This window comes from Lepus europaeus, chromosome 1 (assembly GCF_033115175.1).
Source record: "Lepus europaeus isolate LE1 chromosome 1, mLepTim1.pri, whole genome shotgun sequence".
In the NCBI taxonomy this organism is placed as follows: domain Eukaryota; kingdom Metazoa; phylum Chordata; class Mammalia; order Lagomorpha; family Leporidae; genus Lepus; species Lepus europaeus.
The window spans coordinates 153,786,097-153,807,369 of NC_084827.1; the positions used below are offsets into that span (position 1 = coordinate 153,786,097).

Sequence of the window (21,273 nt, forward strand, 5' to 3'; positions counted from 1 at the left end):
TAAAATAAATCTTTTAAAAAAATTAAGACTGGAAAACTGGAACTATAAGTAAAATTAGAATATATCCATAAAATGTCTTTAATCAGTTGGCAAAAATCTTCTCAAATATTCCTAAATTTTCCTTAATCCATATGACAAGCTAATGTATACTACTTAAGCCAATATGGAAATTGGAATGCTATAAATCCTGTTAATTAAGATAATTAAAATTTTACTTGAGGTTTTATACAATCTATTTTTTAAAAAGTGAAAGATGTGAGTTCCTGAAATAAACAACCTGAGGACAATTCCAGTTCTACCAAGGAAGATTAATATGAAATGATCCTTAGAACTAAAACTGTCCATCTAAAATTTCCAAGCAGAGTCTGTCAAATCATTTCACTCATATTTCAAATATAAACTGAGTTGTACTGAATTGATCATTCAGCATCAGCTATTGAGTATCTCTTATATGCCAGGAACTACTATAGCAATAGATTGAAATATTTCCCCACATATATTTTAATTTGTATTCTTAAATGGCTAATAATTAATAGTTTTCACATAGTGATAAATAGTATGAAGTAAAACAAATCAGGATCAGGGATGTAACCTAGAGTGGGTAGGGTTGTAGTCAGCAAAGGCCTTCATAACTGATACTGACCAGAAACCTGTGTGATGTGAAGCAAAGTCAGGCAGAAGGCAGAGAGAGGTTTCCAACCTGAGCAACAGTGAGAACAGGCTCTGATGTAGGAGTGAACTTGCAGTATTTGAAGGAAGACAAGAAGGCCAATGCGGATGCAGTACAATGAGTTGGAGAAAGAGTGGTAGGGGATAGGTCAGATTAGTAGGCCAAATACAAATTGTCTGGTAGATATGGTTAGAAAATTAATTCTATATAAGCCCATCAGAGAGTTATTAGTAGGTTTGGCCAGAAAATTGATATGAGTATTTCTGAATTGTGCCTTTAAAAGATTACTCAAACTATCAGAGTGGCGATATGGCAGAGCAATTAGGTAATTACATTAATTCAGGGAGGTAGTAAGAGGGCTTTCAAAATTCCATGATGTTTTGAAGTACAGAGCCAACAGGGCCTGCTAATGGATGTAATGTGTGATGAGAGAAAGAGAAAGAAAGATGTTTTATCCAATTTAGGTGAATTGTTTCATTTTCATACTAGGTCTCATTGTCATGGAAATGAAAGCTAAAATGCAATGCTGCACAAGTTTAGTTGATGCTTTGCTTGCACAATCCAAATCAAATTGCAACTGCCTTGTCTTATAAATAACCAATGCCATAATTCTTAGCTCTAATTTTTCACTGCTACAGAATGTCTCCATTTATCTTCATGATAGAACAAGTTCTCAGAATTTAAATTTCTTTCAGATCACATTGATTTCCATTTGTGGGCTGAGAAGTGTCATAGAATCAGGCGAAGAATGTTAGCACACCCCTTTATAAAAAATGAAGAATTATCTCTCCAATATTTTTTCTCTACTTCCAAAAGCTATCCTGGTTGTCATTAAAAATAATAACTCTATTCTGTTTCAAGCTATTTAGGATTGATCATAAGGTCTCAATAAAGTGTACAAATAATATTGAAAAATAGAGTCCAGTGAATTTTGTGTTATTAAAATAGAGCATTGTGGTTTGTAGTCTTTGTGGGATTTATCCAGCTGCGTTGTAAAAAATTCCATCCAGATGTGGAAATCTATCTAAATATTTTCATGAAGCTCCATGAGACATTTGCTGAGTGCTGATAATTTTAGTCTTTCTCAAATCCAAGAGTAAATTAAAGATTAAATATTCACATTGTTCAAGAAGAATTCTTCTGAGCCCCTTTACAATGCATTGATCTCACATTCTAAAGAGTTATACATGTTCTATTATAATCACGTATTAAAACTGAAACTAAAATGTGAAATTTTGATTGGGATTTTTAAAATATTAATGGCTGTGCCTTAAATAGTAAGAAATCTTGTTCATATCTTAAGAAGGTAATTGCTAACCCTTTCTGATAATGGAATGCCTTTATCTCCTCCTTATAAAATCAATGTGTGACAACACTAAATCTTCCAAAGAAAACAAAGAAGGTGTGTATATGACTATGGAAAACAAGAATGCTTTTGATTTTAAAAGTAGGTTTCAAGATTAAACATGTTTCTTTTTCCCCATCTTATTTTCCTCACTGATGACTGTTTCTTCCAGAACACTAAAGAGGACTAATGCATGTTCTTCTTGGTAACTGTAGACTGTAAGGTTGGCTCAGGGTGTTGCAACATTTGGACTCACATCTCACGCAGCCTTTTGACTGAGAGGAGGATGCTATGAAATCACTAGGTGCCTTGAAACTGGAACCATCCCACACTCAGGCTCACCCAAAGCACCCCAATGAAAACAGATCTTTTAGTGCCTTTGCTGAGGAGCAGAGTGGAACCCAGTGCTGACTGTTGGAGAGAGAAGCACCTCTTGTTTTATTTCTTAATGAGGTATTCCAAAAGGAAGGGGTTTATATAGCACTCACAGAATTCTGTAAGTCCCATTTCAAAAGAAAAGCAAAAGCAAATGGTTTGTGTTTCTATTGCGTCAAACAGTCATGTGATGTAACCATATTAACAGTCCTAGATGATGGCACACTCATGCTTGTGAACCCTAGGCCAGCAAGAGAACAGATGGTTCCCAGCCCCAGTGAGCTTTGTGTCCAAGAGAGAAGCTGCACCAGCCCTTCCTGGGTGTCCTAGCTTCCTGCCTGCCTAGTAATGCCTGGTGACTGAGGACTCAAGAGAAGCACCTTGTCCAGAAAAGCTGTTCATCCAGCCTGACAGAAAGAAAGGAGGCTGATCAAAGACGAGTCGGGGAGAACTTGGATATAACACTGACTGGGGGAAACTAAAAGGGAAAAAGCCCTATTTTATTCTTTTAATACAGTTCTCAGCAGGAAGATCAGGATAGGAGGTTCTCGCCTGCTCCAGATTAAAGGAACCCGCAGTTTCCAGGTGAAGAAGGGGGGTTCCTTGTCCAGCATTCGCCGAGTCGGCAGCTTAAAGAGCAGCAAGTTATCACGGCAGGACTCAGAGTCTGAGGCTGAGGAGCTGCAGCTGTCCCAGAGCAGGGACACTGTCACTGACCTAGGTAACATAGAGGAGTGGGGTGTGCAGGGACGTGGGGGGTAGGAAGACAAGCTTCAAGTCCTGAAAGGGCTGAAGTCCATTTTCTTACAAATAACTAGGGCAGAGCCACAGATTAGACAACTCTTTGAGTCTGAAAGCCATACTCCCCTCTACAGCAGAACTGCTCAAACCTTAATGTGCAAACAGGTCACTGGGGAGTCTTGTTAAAAATGCAGATTCTAATTCAGCAGATCTGGGGTGGGGGTCTGGGAGTCTATATTTTTAACAAGCTTCCCAGTGAAGCCAATGCTGCTGACTCCAGGACAGCACTTCGAGCAGTGAGGATATCGAAGCATTCTTAGGAGAAGAAAACACTGTAATGACAAGGGCAGTTGTTTTAAATCCAGATGTTTGTGTGTTGATTCTTCTGATGAGGATCTTTTAAAAGTCAAATGTAGAAATCTCTTCGGGCACAGCAACCTAAAGGTCCTAGACACTTTAATGTCTCTGTTTAATAGTAAAAGCAACCTAGATATCAGAGAGGAAAGATTGTCCAGATCTGACAGTTAATGATCTCCAGCAAGACATTTTACTTCTCCAGGATCTGTTTTCTCCAAATTTCCAGTGGAAGCACAGTTGTCCCTCTATATCCATGGAGAATTGGTTCTGAGACACCCCTTGCCCCCTTCAAACACACAAATTTTAAAATGTGATAATGCTCAACTGTCTTACATAAAATGCCATAGTATTTGCATAAGACCTATGGACATCCTCTCATATAGTTTAAATTATTCCAGACTACTTATAATACCTAATACAATGTAAATGCTATCTAAAGAGTTCTTGTATTGTTTAGGTAAAAAAAGACAAAAGGAAAAAAGTCAGTACATGTCTAGCACAAATGTAATTTTTCCCTGAATTTTTGAACCACAGTTGGTTGAATGCAAGAATGCAGAACCCACAGATACAGAGCCAACTGTAATTGTGTTTCCTCCTTTTCTACTCTGTAAAGGGATGCTTTAAAGATAAAGTAAGAGATGATTGTAACATATCTAAAACAACCAAGAAGGAGCTCTGTATACAAAGCATTAGAATTATAGGTTGTCATTATAGGATCTAAAGGGACTCCAAATCCCAAAATGTGATAGTCCGAAATGTGGGCCTTGATTAGCAACTTAATTGACAAGAAAAAGATTTGGATAAGGATAAAATTAACCAACTGCATAGCACTAACTACTAGGTAAAAATGGAAGCATATTTTCTTTGCAATTCAGTCTCTGTGTGAGAGGCAAAATAGAAAGTTCTCCCTTCTTAAGTAAGTAGCTTGGGAAGTCAGCAATAAATGTAGATAAATGATTGATTGAGTCTACTAAAAAGAAGCTGGATATAGCCAGTCAAAGAAAGTTTAAAATAGAAAGTGTTTCTATATCCACCCACCTTTGCATTTCAAAATAGCTAATTTATGCATTACTTAAGATTCTGCTAATTTTTAAGGAGACAATAGGGGAAAAAAGTTAGTGCTTTCTTTTAACAAAAGGTCTAAATTTATAACTTTATCATCTTTTAATTTGTGTGGGGAAGATTGATTGATTTATCCTGACCAGTTAAGCTAAAATAGATAGTCTAGAGACACTGTTTTGTCATTAAAAAAAAATCCATTAAAGCTTTTATATTTGAGGACAAAGCTTTGTTGTGCAGTCCACTAAGTAGTGAGTTTCTGAGAGATTCCTCCTTTACTCTTTCTCACAAAGAGCAGTTGAAACACAGGGTTACTCTAAATTAAACTTAATTGCTTCCAAACTCCCTTAGTTTTTTTTTTAAGGTACCTGCCAATCTATGAGAGAGCTCTGATACCAAAGCCTATTGGCTTAGGATAATGACACTCTGCAGTCACAGCAGCAATGGAGGCAGCAGCACATGGTGAGGCCACTGCGGGTTGGTTGTTCTCTACTTAACTGCACCTGCAAGGTCTGATCAATCTTGAATGGATTTGGGCACGTTCAGTCAATAACTGGCTCATCTCAGCAATTCAAGGACTTGACTCTGTTTCTTGTTTTTCTGCTCCCATCTCTCAAAATGGAAGCCACCATAACAGAGATCATAAATGTCTTTGAAATTGCCAGTTCAGCTGGTGATGAAGGAAACAGTTCCTATTAATATTCCTCCAACAAAGTCAGTGCTATGCCCTGTAGTCCACTGGGCCATGGTAGTCTGCCCTAGGATTCAAAAGCATGGACAGCTATACCTTACTAATATGCTCTCCAGGGGGGACCAAACATTGAAGTATTTCTTGATATTTTTCTTTTGAAGAAGGGAGTCCTTGGAGTGCAAGTGAGCCCAGCATTGAGCCAGAGGGAATGAGTAATGCCGGCACAGAGGAAAATTACCACAGGAACATGTCATGGCTTCATGTAAGTAAAAATCGCAGAAAAGAGCCCTGAGACCAATTTCTGCTGGGCCTGGGAAGTTCTATGGATGACAGACCATACTAATACCTTCAGTCCAACTTAGCCTCCAAGACAGCCAAGGCTTAGATTCTAGCTGAATCTCTCAACACTTACTAAGATTGGTATTCTGCTGGATTGCATGCCTTTTAAGTTTAAGTAAAACCAAAGGTCTTTTATGACTGGCTCATGAGTCACCTTAAGTCAATGAAAACCATGTCAGAACAGGCCAAGTTGGCCGTCAAGACAGCCTGAGTGACACAAGTTGGGCATCACAATTAATTTTCTGCTGGTAACCGTGAATAATGGGAGCAGAGTCAAGATGTTGGTCTTGAGTCTCTATTAGGCCAAGCTGTAGATCAGGATAAGAAAATTCTAAGATGGAATAGTCACACCTCAAAGTACTATCTCAAGGTCAGGTTGGAGAGACTCCCAAAGAGATTGTGGGCATAGGTTGGAGTTGAGCTGGCTATGAAGAATGAAGTGATTAATTAAGGTAGCATAACCTCAGATGTTACAATTAGGAGAATACTCCTAGTGTTATTATTGGTTATAGACATGGATGGTCACCATCCACTTTAATTTTATTATTTTAAATATTTATTTATTTGAAAGGCAGATGTCAGAGAGTGAGCGAGAGAGAGAAAGAGCCCTTCCATCTATTGGTTCACTCCCCAATTGTCAACAATGGCCATGGCTGGTCCAGTCAAAAGCCAAGAGCCTGGAGCTCCAACCAGATAGCCCATATGAGTGGCAGAGACCCAAGTAGTTAGCCTTCTTCTACTGCCTTCCCAAGTACATTAGCTGGGAGCTAGATCCGAAGTGGAACATTTGGGACTCAAACTGGCCCTCAGATATGATATGCTGGTATTGCAAGTAGGGCCTTACGCTGCTGCACTACAACATCAGCCCCATTCTAATTTTAATCTAACTTCCTGGCAGAGTCAGACAAAGACTAGCTAGTGGGTGATGTTTATATATATATAAACATATATATATATATTTAAGTAAACATATATATATATATATTTTTTTAAGTAAACTGTCTAGGGAAGTGGGCTCTTTAAAGAAACTCAGTCTGAATACGGAGTGGTGATTAGGAGGCTGGAAGGGATGGGGGTGCAGGGAGGTGCAGCAAGACAAGAGCTAGAATAAAAGTCAGAACCAGGGACAGGAAACAGTTTGTAGTGTGTTGAAATAAGGCTCTTCAAGTTCTTTTTGAAGGTTATTGGCCAGAGTGAAATATGTAAAAATCATTTCAAGAACAAAAGGCCAAGAGGGGAAAGACTTGTAATTGTTTATTCTACTGTGGGGATTATTGAATCATGGTGGTTTCAGGGCCCTTCAAGGAAAGCTGACATTCTGATTTTCCATCATTGGCCCTACATAAGTGTTCAGTTTGTTCCTTGATTGCTTGGCTGCATCTCAAGGTTGTTTGTATTCCAGGTTATGATCTTGCTATGCAATCAGCAAAGCTTCATCTGCACTCATATTGACTACTGCCACCCACACTGCTACCTTCACCACAGCCGCTCCTGTGCCCGGCTGGTGAGGGCAATTAAACTGCTCTATGGAGACAGCGTGGATTCCCTCCGGGAGAGCAGCAATATCAGTAATGTGGCCCTCCGGGGCAAGAAACAAAAAGAGGTGAGTGAATGATCATTGGATATTATGTCAGTGATAGGAAAAATGATGTCCTAACAATATTTTCTCTGGAAATAAACAGTTGTACATGAGTGCAGTTGTGTACACTGGGCTACAAGTCTATGTGGTTCTGAACAAAGTTAGATGGGTGGAAGAAGAAGTTTGCTTTTTGTTGGTGTCCATGAGTAAATATAAAATCTTCCACATTGTATCCTATTCCTATGAATAGATATGAACTCAGAGAGGTGTTAGTGATGAATTCTGTGTTACTGTGTTTCACATCCTAATCCCTGGAACCTGTGACTCTGTTACCCAACATGGCAGATGAGATTAAGGATATTAGATGAGGAGATTAGATGGGTCATCCAGACAGATCCACTGTAATTATAAGTGAGAACGGGCACCAGGAGAATCAAAGGCAAAGAAGGAAGCATGATGACAGAAGCAGAGTCAGAGTGATGCGCGGCCATGAGCCAAGGATGTGTGGCAGCCTCTGGGAAAGATATCATAGGGTATTATCCCCTAGAGCTGTGAGGAACACAGCCGTGCCAATTCGTGACAGGCTTCTGACTCCCAGTACTATAAAGTCATAAATTTGTGGGAGGGTTTAAAGATTTACTTATTTATTCAAAAGAGCAACAGAAAGAGAAGAGAGGTAAGAGAGCGAGAGATAAACCTTCTATATACTGGTTTACTTCCCAAATGGCAGCAAAAACCAGCACTGGGCTAAGCCAACACCAGGAACCAAGAACTCCACCCAGGTCTCCCACCAGGGGTCCAAGCACTTGGACCATCTTCTGCTGCCTTACATGCATTAGGAGGAAGTTGGATCAAAAGTTGAGCAGCTGGGACTTAAGAACTGGCATTCCTAAAAAGGATGCTGCCATCACACACAGTATGCCAGCCACAATGTTGTGATCACTTGTTACAACATCAATGGGAAATTAATACAGTTATGTATGACGAATTAAGCAGTAAAAGGCCCAACTGTTTGCAACTAACACAGTGGTAGAGACCAAAAAGGAAAGACCTTCCAGAAACTATCAGCAAGCATTCAGCTGCTTTTTTCTGACAATGCCTAGAGCAGCTGAGCTGGCAGAAGACCCCAACTGTAACCAAGGCTGCTGTACTGCTGCTGCTGGCAAGGCCCTGAATTACCCACCTGCCCCTGAATAGGCAGAACAGCCAAGAAACATCACTGAACGCACAGGCCACCCCTGCAGCTGCTTTCCCAAGTGGTTACAAAGAGATTTTTACATAGCACCTATTCATTTCAACAAGCCCTCTTTATGTACTTGTTGTTGGCACAATGTTTGGACAGGTCTGTAAGAAATAACTAAGGAGGAGCAGATGATCTTTCTACTAAGGAGTTTGTAAGCCAGGTTTGGGCTGGGGGTGACAATATTATACACATCACACAACTAAGGAAGATACACATGTTGTTAGTGGAGTAACAACAGAAATGCAACTTGGTTGTATAGTGATTTGTAGTGCTTCAACTCTCACAAAGAGATTTTTGTTACCATTTTTATTATAAAAGCAATATATGTCCATCAAAAATATTTTGGATAATGCAAGCCATCCCAAAGTCAAAAAAAGTATCCTCCAAGTGTGCTACTTCACCTTCTGGGTTATGATTTTGAGTATTTTTTATAAAGATATGTGTGAAGGTATAAATTAGGCACTTTCACAAGGTGTTTTTTGATTTTTTTATTTTTTTATTTTTTTATTTTTTATTTTTATTTGACAGATAGAGTTAGACGGTGAGAGAGAGATACAGAGAGAAAGGTCTTCCTTCTGTTTGTTTACCCCGCCCCCCCCAAATGACCACTATGGCCGGCACTTCGCCGACCCAAAGCCAGGAGCCAGGTGCTTCCTACTGGTCTCCCATGGAGGTTCAGGGGCCCAAGCACTTGGGCCATCCTCCACTGCCTTCCTGGGCCACAGCAGAGAACTGTACTGGAAGCAGAGCAACCGGGACTAGAACTGGCACCCATACGGGATGCCGGCATCACAGGCAGAGAATTAACATCCTGTGCCATGGTGGCAGACCCTGGGCTTTGAAAAAAAAAAAAAACTATATTATATCTTATCTCATTCAACCTTTTCAAACTCTGAGAATAAAAGCGGGGACTAGATCAATGTGGGTTACAACTAAACTGCATGCATGAACTACTAAATGATGACATAAAAATTTAAAAACCCATATGTTTGTGTGTATGCATGTATGTTTAAATTTCTATATGTATTTCAAATATAAATGACACTACATACAAAGAAAACATTTTCTATTTGGTAAATTCTGTTTTCATATACAAAACCCACTTAGCTTTAGCTTTTATGCTAAAAGTTATGGAAAAGTGTGAGCCTAATTTAATGTTCATTTTTCTCCATAACATTGCAAAACTTCTTGCTTCTGTGTCTTTGCTCAAGCTGCACTTTTGCCTCTAACCTGTGAATGGCCAAACCCAAACATCCTTTAAGAATCCACTGAGATACAATCTTCTCCCTAAACTTTTCGTGATCCACCTAGTGTTAAGCATAGGGCATACTGTAGACAGATGGTAAACATTAGTGTCCTCCCTCCCTTCCTTTCTCCCTCTCTGCTTTCCTCCATCATGTAAGTTTAAAGGCATTTTACTTATGCTTTTCTCATTCTATATTCAATATTTCATCCACCTATCCATGCATCCACTCATCTATTAAAAAAATTAAGTAACCTATGGACTACCTGGAGCCCATACTTTGGATTGGACATAATATTGGGCAAGAGAGATACAGGCCCTGTCCTCACATGACACATGTGGTCTAGTCCGAGAGGCAGACGTGAATCAAGGAAACTTCCCAAGTAGATGTAGAATTGCAACAGCATTGAGTACAACAAAGGAGAAACCTGCTGTGCTGAAACAACTTATGAACAAGGCTTTGAACTTACAGTAAATAAAAGACAGCTTTTCCCATAAAGTGACAGTTGAGCCCTGACTAAAGTATATGTGCATGATAATTAGACTCAGAAACTTCCAATCAAATAGAAGAGTTGAGTATGAAGGACCATGGCTAGAGCACATGGGACACATTGTGAGGTTGTACAAGCAGATGGAGATAAGACCGTGGAGGACCACAGGAAGGCTTTGATTCTATCCTAGGAGTAGTGCCAAACATCCTCTGTCACTTATTTAAAAATTCTATGAGAAGTGAAGAAGTCCACACAGTTTGTATCTTGAATGATACCATAACAGAGTACTCACAGTGCAAGAACAGTAAGCATCGTGTGTAATTATAGTTCTAGGGTGTATCATGAGTGTTCACCTCAGGTTCAACCAGGACAATGGAGTGAAGTAACAGAAAAGGCTTCTCAACTTTCTACTGTCTCTCATATTTCTGAAGGGAAATAAAGCATAGTGAATGTCTTCCAACCTTAACACATCAAGTCAGTCACTCAGGTGGTGAACTAAAACCATGGACTGTGTCCACTTTAGCAAACATTTGATTATTGAAATGCTAGCCTTCCTGCTGAAGCTCTTCGTTTTCTCTCATGATATTTTCCATTTGCTTGTTTTGAATCTGTCACATAAATGAATAATACCCAACATTTCCAGTGCCAAAGTTAAAACTGTATAGGCAATAAATCAAGAGTAAAAGCAGCTTTCTGATTAGAATCAAGTGTTATCTGAAATTGGTATTTCATTTCAGTTTCCTTTTTAATTGTTTTTATGACAGAATATATTTGTGGCAGCTAGTACATTTTGTAACCCATCTAACTCTAACCAACCTGTTAATCCACATTTCAGTGCTCAGGAACTCACTGTACATTCTGTTAGTCTATTTTAGTTCCTTATAAACTTCAGGGATTTTTGAAATACATAAACTATCATGCTATTTGTATATATTACCTTCTCCAAACAATTAAAGTTTTCCTCAATGGCTGTGCCTTGTCCAATTATATCTTTTATACAGAGCAAATATTTAATTAGTGCTTGTTGCTGAAAAAGGGAGCCAATAAAACATTTTTTCCTTTTTTTCAAATAAGGGAATGGAGAGTAAATGTTGATATATTCCCACAAAACAAAAGGCATAGTCTGGGTAAATTTTATGAAGCCAGTGAAAATTGCATTTCCTGAAAACCTCTTGTTTTTATAAAGCTATCTATAGACAACAGTATCGTGATTTCAAGATCAGACTCTGTTTCTTGATATCATAAACCATAATGAATGACTTCCCTCCACAATATATTTAGTTCATGTGTCAAAGATATGTGGGCACAAAGAGCCTCAATTGCCTTTTAGGAAATATTGTACTTTTGTTAGCATCATTTTCTTCCAGAAATGGGAGGCAAGCCCTTCCTCAAGAGCCCAGTAGACTGACTTCAAGTTTACCCAATTTTAAACACTTTATTATTTCCAAAATGAAGCATCCTTTACAACATGTATCTTTGTATTTGCACATATCAAGTTTCCATTGATTTGCTTGTTAATTATGAATCTTTCCAGAAAGGGACATACACTTTCCAGAAAGGCAAGCATCATGGATGTCTTGCCCCTTAGCACATTTCCAGAAATTAGCTCAGTTTCTGGCATGTGGCTAACAATAAATATTCTTGAATTATTTAAATGACTAAATGAATTTTTCATTTGAAATACTTATTATTCCTCCCCTAGTCAGTTTTTGTTGCAGTGAACAGAAACACATTCAGACTTGTTCAAATAATTAAGAGTTTCCTCAGAGAATATGACAGTACCACATGAAACCATGCACAGAAAGAGAAACATAACCAAGATTTAAGGGAACAAGAAGCAATGTTGTTGTCCATCTCAGGGGGCGGAGGGTGGATATGGTCTCTTATCTCTGTTTATTTCTGCAACATCCCCATCTCCTCACTCCTATCTGTCCTTTGAATGGCTAATGTGACATCATTATTTCTCAGCCCCAAGCAACCTTCACTAAGTAATTCAGACTCCATGTCCCTCAATTCCCCAGGACAGAAATCTGATAGAGACAGTTCCTGCACTTTTGCAGCCAAACACGCCAAACAAAAATAAATCCTTAACCAATTAGTTTTTCATTGAAAATCTAATTGATACTGATCAGGATAAGGACAGAAATCACAGAGTTAACTATGATGGATTTCTCTAAGACCTGTATTCATCTGTAAAAGGAAAAAAAAAAAAAAACAGTAGTCCAAGTTCTATACCATCCCACAGCAAGCATTTTGTCCTCCATGAGTGATAAATTCTATCCTTTGAAATTGGATCACTAGTCTTGAGTTTCCCTACAGGCCTGCTGGATGTACAATTTGAACAAGTATGTACATCTTGCAGTCCAGTGGAATCTCTAACTCATCAAAGAACCACTATTAGATGCCTTTAGAACTAGCCTCATACCTTATCCAAGCCCTAGATCTCTTCTAACCAAGCTTTACAATCAAGTTGCCAAAGCAAAAACACCTAACTACAGTTTTGTTAGTCAGTCAGGGGTCACCTCAGTAGAGAGAATTTAGAGTCCTTACGTGGTATACCCAAGGAGCCGTCACACTTGGACTCATCTCTGATATCTTCCAAGTCTGATCAAGTCATTAAACAAAAGTGAATAGCATATCACTGTGGTGTGAGAGTGCTTCCAACTCTCTTCGCTTTCCACTAAAACCAGTACCCCAGTAATCATGAGGCCAGCAGAAAATGTAAGGAACACACCAGGATATTAAATATTTGATATGTAATTGGACTTAACACCTTCTGTTCCCAGTAGGCAGAATTAAATACAATCTTAGATTTCCTAGAGTAACATAAATGTCCATGATTTTTTAACTAAGCTGAGTATTTTCCTAATTAATACTATTATACTTTAACCAGGGAGTATTGACCAAAACTATCCCTGAAAAAGATAAAATATTCAGCCAAAAGATAAAGGGATGAAATATTTTCAAATTTTAAAAATTGTAATTAAGAATGATTTTGTTTACCAGGCAAAATGTACACTATAAGATAATAGTGAAATGAATTATTTAAAATTGTGTGTCAGTGTTGCATCATCAGAGTTGTGCTAAGATGCACAGGAGGAAAATGACTAAAATGAATCAAATAATGGTTACCATCGGATTAGATATTAAAGGGATTATTGTTTTCTTCTTTATAGTTTTTCTGTCTTTTTCAGATATTCCACATTGTGCATGTATTGTTTTATAAATAGAATAAACATAGAGAGATATCAATGTTTAAATGTCTTCACTCTCATTGAAAAGAATTCAGATATACCCCTACATTAGTATGGAAAACTAATGTTATATATGATTTTGTAATTGTTTTCAAATTATATAACATGGGCAAGCTATTATATGGTATATATTGCTTTAGAAATGCAATCTAATCTTTCTCTCCCCAAATTATATGTTATCACAAGCATGCACTTGCCATGTTTTTCTTTCCTTTATAAAACACAGCAACAGTACAGATTCCCATATTTCCAAGTAGATTCCTTTAAAAAGTTGATTCCATACCAGTCACATAACAGATGTATTATCTTAGGGCTTTTTGTCAGTTTCAAAAGACTTTCTTGGAACATGCATATTCTTTTAGATTTTCCTTTTCTTTAAAAGTATCTCTGTTTATAACACTGTGAGTCCTGTCCTGAAACTCTTAAGGAGTTCAGTGTTTTCCCTTGCCATTGAGGGCGAAAGTGTTTCATTGACATGGCACTGGAAACACAAATGGGCATTTATTCTGTCTGAGGAGAAGGATTGCTCAGGCTGGACTCCAAAAATGAGAAGAATCAGAATTCGGGGTAAATAAACAAAAGTCGTTCGCCCTTAGGGCTGATCCTCCCAGCTGCTCTGCTCACTCCAGTCCTTGGCATTTAAGGCTCATCTGCGATTATGCAGGTGACTCAGGGCTATTCTGGCCTCCACATGAGGAGACAACTTGAGAAAACAATCACTACCTCCTGTAAACAAGGATTTTGTTTTTAAAGAAAACGTTTTATCTGTACAACTCAGGTATGGATGCTGCGTGCTGTGAACTAGAACTTCCTTGAAGAGGAACTTAAACCTTTCACTTCCTAACTCTTTTCTGTGAAATATTTTCTTTCTTCCATTACCAAATGACTGACCTTATAGAATCCAACTCCATAAAAGAACTATTGCATAGAGTGGATTTTATCTGACTTAATATTCTAAAGGTTTGTGTTTTTAACTCTTGATTGAATATAATTAGCCCTAAAAGGCAGCAAGAAGATCCTATCCTTTCCTTATTTTGCTAATAACTATCTTTGCAAGTTGATTAAATTATTCCACCTATCCAGATCCTTGTATTCTCAAAAATAAAAGAAGATGTTGCTAAACATCTATAAGATCCCTTTTCAGTTTTTTTTTTTTTTTTTTTTTTTTTTTTTTTTTTTTTTTTTTTAGACAGGCAGAGTTAGACAGTGAGAGAGAGAGTGACAGAAAGGTCTTCCTTTTTCCATTGGTTCACCCTCCAATGGCCGCCACGGCCGGCACATCGCAGCCGGCGCCCTGCGCCGATCTGAAGCCAAGAGCCAGGTGCTTCCTCCTGGTCTCCCATGCGGGTGCAGGGCCCAAGAACCTGGGCCATCCTCCACTGCACTCCCAGGCCACAGCAGAGAGCTGTACTGGAAGAGGAGCAACCGGGACAGAATCTGGTGCCCTGACCAACCAGGACTAGAACCTGGTGTGCAGAGCCACAGGCAGAGGATTAGCCTAGTGAGCTGTGGCACTGGCTGATCCCTTTTCATTTCAAAACCACTTTTACAAATCTCAGAAAATGTGAGCCCACAAAAAAATAAGGTTAAATCATCTCTCTCATTAGAAAACGGTTGTTTGAAGAATCTGAGGGAAGATGTGGCAATGTTGATGTTGGAGAAAGCACACACTATTCATCACATATCTCGCATTCTTTTCAGTGCTCAGATAAATCATGTCTGAGGACACCTTCTCTGAAGAAAAGGGTTTCAGATGCCAATCTGGAAGGGAAAAAGGATTCCGGAATGTTGAAGTACATCAGACTTCAGGTATTGGCACCTAGATCAGAAGCACTCGTGGAGCATTAATAGGGAAGGGGCTGTATAGACAACCTATGTACTAGTGCTTGAGTCTTACAATGTCATCAGGCACACTGTTGGCAAGTAGGCCTCATTAATTGGTGAACAAGAGTGATACCAAGGGTGCAAGGAGAAAAGGTTCCCTCTTGTGAGACAAGCAACTTCCATAGACAAGGCTTGGGAACTTTGGCTGAAACTGCACCTCTGCCCACTCTCCCTCCTCAGCGGTCGTGGTGATATGCATTGTTTTTGGAATCAGGCAATCTAGGCTTGCGTCCCGTGTCTTCTGTGTTGGTTCTTGGACCTTGGACAAGTTATCTAATTTATTTGGGTCATAGTCACCTCATCTATAAAAAGAATTATAACACTTAGACTTATCTCAAAGGTGTGCTGCATGAATTAAATAAAATAGTACATTTATCTACTATACCAGCATGACACATTGTTTGTTGCTATTACAACCTAAGCTCTAAATCATAATTACCTTTCCCCAGAAAAGCTTTTTTCATATTTTTCCGAAATGTTTTTAAAATTATGAACTTGTCCAGAACCTACATTTATCACCTAAATTATCTAAAATAATGGGTTCAGTAGGATTCTGTGAGCCAATCTGAGGCCACTAGCACAATGTATAATGTTGCTTCCAAAGGAAATATCATCCAAGTTTACTTTGGCTTAGAAAACTTTCTAACTGGACTCTTTCCTAAATTAGATACTGCTTATCATTTTCAAGGAAATTTACTAACAAGAAGGAAAATAGGATGCTCTGGGAATCCATCAGGATTTTTAACACAAAGATACATTTACTGGGGTCTTTGCTTTCTTGTAAATTTTACTTATTCTACAGTTTTTTTTTCCTTGAGTGCATGTAAAGCAGTTTTGAGATGAAAGCATTATAAAGTTATGATGATTTTTTTTCTAAATGTGCTTCAAACAATAAGACATATAGCTTAGGATACACCATGTCAACAAAGTGTGTTCTTATCTTGGGAATTGTTTTAAGGTCATTTAAGGAAAGCAGAGAGAGGGAAGTGGCTCTTAAGTTTGAAGAGGAGTGTAGTAAGCAGTATCTGAAAAGATTTTAAATTGTGTTTTCCATCTCTTTCCAGGTGATGAGCTTATCACCTGCTCCATTGTCTCTGTTAATCAAAGCAGCACCAATTCTGACTGAGGAGATGTATGGGGACATCCAGCCGGCTGCCTGGGAGCTACTGCTTAGCATGGATGAGCACATGGCAGGGGCAGCAGGTAAAGACTGACTACCTTGGACCATGCTCCTGCTTTCACTGGCATGATTGATTCAAGTGCTAGAACAAGAGAACTGCTGGGTCATGTTGATGGTAATTACTAGAACTCTAGACAGAACTTTGAACTATAGAATAACAGACCAGATTTTATGTGTCCCCTCCAATTTCACTATGGGCTTTGCACAAGAGCAACATATCTCACACAGGTTGACACAAAGTTACCAAGTAGAGAATTATTTTCCCTAGAACCTATATTTTCACTATATTTCACAAAATATTAAATTCTTTTTGTATTATTTCCTAGATTTATCATGAACCACTATAATTAAATTTATTAAATTTTATATAAGTAATGTTCCATGTCCAAATTGCAATATCAAAACAAATTCATTGAAGTTTAAGTGACTTGTCCAAGGCCATTTAGTTAGTCAGTGATAGAGGCACAATGTGTGTTGTTCATTTTTTTCCCACTTTTCATACTGATTCTTTGATGTTTCTAGAATAGCAATTTTCATGGATAAGTGCATATGGTAAAAATTCAAATGTATAAAACTGAAGTTATAAGGTTATAAGTACCACCCTCTTTCCCAAGACCCTCCTCATTATTCCCTTACCCAAAGGCAGTAATTTTTGAGTTTCTCAGAACACTCTCTCTCTCTCTCCTCTCTCTCCCCTATACACACACATTTTCTTTTTTACACAAATGTAACATACTATAAAAGGTTTACACTTGCATTTTTTTTTTCATGTAGATACAGGAGACCATTTCTTAACATCAGTTTATAGTTTTGGCTGACTCTTTTTAATGGCTTCAAAATATTCCATTGAATGAATGGATGTACCACAATTTATGTAATCAGGGTCTATTAATGGAAATTGAGGTTGAGACTAGACTTTTTTCATACCATGCCTCAATAAATATCTTTGTAATATATCTTTGATGCATGTTTTCTGTTCTCTGTCAAGAAGGTAATGCACCTCAAATATGGTATACTCACGACAAATTCGTGAGTATATAGCTTATGCTATACGAACTGCTAGAAGTTAGCCCTAAAATGGGAGTGGTATAGGTATATAAAGTTACTGGGCTTATTTGAAAAGCCTAAAAAAACTGATTTGATGATTTCAATGGCTTTTGTAGAGGGATCACTAACACATAATATTAGAAAGGTGAGTGGACCTCAGATTGTAACAAAACTTAATTGACAACCCTTTATCTGTAGTATAGTTTGCAAATATTTTTTCCCATTCTGTTGGTTGCCTCTTCACTTTCCTGACTGTTTCTTTTGAAGTACAGAAACTTCTCAATTTGATGCAATCCCAAATGTTAATTTTGGTTTTGACTGCCTGTGCTGCTGGAGTATTTTCCAAGAAGTCTTTGCCTGTGCCTATATCTTGCAGGGTTTCTCCAATGCTCTCTAATAATTTAATGGTTTCAGGTTGTAGTTTTAAGTCTTTAATCCATGTTGAGTGAATTTTTGTGTAAGGTGATAGGTATGGGTCTTGCTTCAAGCTTCTGCACGTGGAAATCCAATTTTCCCAGCACCATTTATTGAATAGACTGTCCGTATTCCAGGGATTAGATTTGGATCTTTGGTCAAATATAAGTTGGTTGTAGATGTTTGGATTGATTTCTGGTGTTTCTATTCTGTTCCATTGGTCTATCCATCTGTTTCTGTACCAGTACCATGCTGGTTTTGATAACAACTGCCCTGTAGTATGTCCTGAAATCTGGTATTGTGATGCCTCCAGCTTTGTTTTTGTTGTACAAGATTGCTTTGGCTATTCGAGGTCTTCTGTGTCTCCATATGAATTTCAGCATTGTTTTTTCCAGATCTGAGAAGAATGTCTTTGGTATCTTGATGGGTATTGCATTGAATGAATAAATTGCTTTTGGCAGAATAGATATTTTGATGATATTGATTCTTCCAATCCATGAGCATGGAAGATTTCTCCATTTTTTGGTATCCTCTTCTATTTCTTTCTGTAAGGTTTTGTAGTTTTCATCGTAGAGATCTTTAATGTCTTTGGTTAAGTTTATTCCAAGGTATTTGATTGTTTTTGTAGCTATTGTGAATGGGATTGATCTTAGAAGTTCTTCCTCAGCTGTGGCATTGCCTGTGTATACAAAGGCTGTTGATTTTTGTGCATTGATTTTATATCCTGCTACTTTGCCAAACTCTTCGATGAGTTCCAGCAGTCTCTTAGACAAATTGAGTAGTGTGGACTTTCCACTATGAACAATGGGAAACCACCCTTAGGGGTCCAGTGTTGTGGCACAGCAGGTTTAGCCGCTAGCTGCAATGCTGGCATCCCATAAGGGTGCTGGTTCAAGTCCTGGCTGTTTTACTTCCCATCCAGCTCCCTGCTGATGTGTCTGCAAAAGCAGCAAAAAAATGACCCAAATACCTGGGCCCCTACATGCATGTGGGAGACACAGATGAAGCTCCCAGTTCCTGGCTTCCACCTGGCCCAGCCCTGGTCATTGACGCCGTTTGGGGAGTAAACTAGCAGATAGAAGATCTCTCTTTCTGTCTGTCCTTTTCTCTGTAACTCTGACTTACAAATAAATAAAATCTTTTTCAAGACAAAAAGAAAATCACTTATGGTTTCTGAATCAAAGAGTAAGGTATCAAGGGTGTAAATTAGTTCTAGTTTAATGTGGTAGCAGTTGAGTGCAACAGTTTGGTTGTAGAAGTTATGATTTCAGGTGAAGGAAAGTTGGTGCCATGACATTGAAGCTAATGAGAAAGGCCAGAGCTTAGGGAACAAGGTGACATTTGTGATGTCTGAAGCAAAGAAAGGGGGTGAGTCCTCTGGGAGAGAATTGAAAGAGAAGAGGGAAACCACTAAGGCATTGGCCTTTCCTGACTTCAGAGAACAGGAGAAAGAAACTCGGCCAGCAAAATATACAAAAAAAAAATGATCAAGAAAATAAAAGAACTTTAACAGTCTCAAATCCATGGAAGCATAAGAGCAGAAGAGAAGAATTCTCCAGGGGGACTGTTTTGAGATTCTTAAACACTGAAAGGGAAATCACCATTGGATCTGCTGACTAGTGAGCATACAAGAAAACTATTTCAGTACAGAGATTAAGATAAAACTCTACACTGAGTTAAATAGTAAGCATGGTAATTAAAAATTGAGAAAAGTTGAATAAATTTCAAGAAAAGTAAGAAGAAATGAGAGCAATGATATAAGTAGATATTAGATTAAAGAAAGGAATATCAAAAACTAATGATTGCAATACCTAGCATTTGTTGTAAAACTATATCATATGCATTATCTTATTAATAAGCCATTTTACAGATGAGCAAACCCTAGTCAAAAAGTTGAAAGGACTTATCCAAGTTTACAAAGCTCATAATTAGAGAGGCAGGTAATGAAATCCACATCTCCTAACTGCACATACAGATAATCGTCTCATAAAATAGACTTTAGAAGTGTGTAGCACATTTCACTTCACAAAGCACCTTCTCATCTATTATTTTATTTTATTCTAATGAAAAATTCAGAAACATGTTTTATTATTGCTGTCTTTGTCATTGTTATTGTTGGCAGTGGGGAAAAAATGGAAGCTAAGAGAAGTTTGGAGGCTGTCTAAGATCACCTAACAGAGACGTATCAGAGCAGGGATTCAGTCTCAGTGCTAGTATAATTGCCTGAGCATGTTTGGAGGTTCTGGGATTATAGATTATGTTTTTCGGATTGTCACTGATGTGGACTAAATTTATCTGTTTCACTATTCATTAGCTTTATAACTTATCATGGCACTCAACTTTTCTCTTATTGATATTTGAATTTTCTCAGTATATCTTAATCAAATCATGCTATGATTCATGAAATCTCTTTTAGCTTATCAATCTCTTCTATCTCTGCAAAGGGCAAAAGTTTATCATATAGTATCCAATGTGGATTTTGTTTTTAAAATAACTATGTAACTGAGATTTTGGTAAAGGCAATGGAAGAGAGACAGGCATGAAAACAGGCAGAGAAAGATTTTCCATTTGCTAGTTTGCTCCCCAAATGTCCACAACAGCCAGGGCTGAGTCAGGCTGAAACCAAGAGCCCTAACTCAATCTCGGTCTCCCACATGGGTGGCAGGGACTAAGTACTTGAATAGTCACCTGCTTCCTTCCATGGTGCACAGTAGCAGGAAACTAGGATAACAAGCAGATCTAGGATTCAAAGCCAGACACTCTGATATGGGATTGGATGTTCCAAGTCATGTCTTAACATCTGTACCAAGGTACCATTCTCAGGATACTATGAGATGACTCTAGCTATTTTCTAAAAAGCATATTTCAGCATGTATTTTTCTTTCTTCATTTGTTTTTTCTGGTATTCACTTTCCATCATGAGCCAGAGGAAGTTTTCTTTTGAATGATTATTCTGTCCCTGCCCTCGCACCAGCCACTACAAAAGTGTGAGTTTCTCAAAGCATGATGTTTGGTTTCCAGTGGCTGAAGCTGCACTTGCTTTTGCCGTTTCTGGTAGCCTGATTCCATTAGCTCAGGAATAATTTGCAGAAGACAAGACCAGTTCGTACTTCTCCTCAACCCCAGGAACCAAGCAAAATGTGAAACGTGCAGCTGATGAGCTGTTGACTGTCTCTAGCTGCCATGTTCCTGCTGTGTGCGGTGAAGGTCCCCGAGGCTGTGTCCGACATGCTGATGTCAGAGTTCCACCACCCAGAGACTGTGCAGAGGCTGAACGCCGTCCTCAAGTTCCACACCCTCTGGAGGTTTCGCTATCAGGTCTGGCCCCGCATGGAGGAGGGGGCACAACAGATTTTTAAGG

General features: G+C 38.4%; 1 protein-coding gene across 3 annotated transcripts in view; it reads left to right on the forward strand.

The window, feature by feature from the left end:
• The window catches only part of UNC80 (unc-80 homolog, NALCN channel complex subunit), a 216,843-nt gene that overhangs the window by 115,236 nt on the left and 80,334 nt on the right, over window positions 1-21,273 (forward strand). For 2 of the 3 annotated variants that reach the window (XM_062201741.1, XM_062201752.1), the window contains exons 27-31: window positions 5,400-5,500; window positions 6,980-7,180; window positions 15,089-15,196; window positions 16,336-16,474; window positions 21,091-21,272. In XM_062201741.1, coding sequence (XP_062057725.1) covers window positions 5,400-5,500; window positions 6,980-7,180; window positions 15,089-15,196; window positions 16,336-16,474; window positions 21,091-21,272 — 731 coding nt within the window. Of the gene's footprint in view, window positions 1-2,907; window positions 3,112-5,399; window positions 5,501-6,979; window positions 7,181-15,088; window positions 15,197-16,335; window positions 16,475-21,090; window position 21,273 lie in introns of all 3 variants that reach the window. The other variant, XM_062201733.1, reaches the window with a different exon arrangement.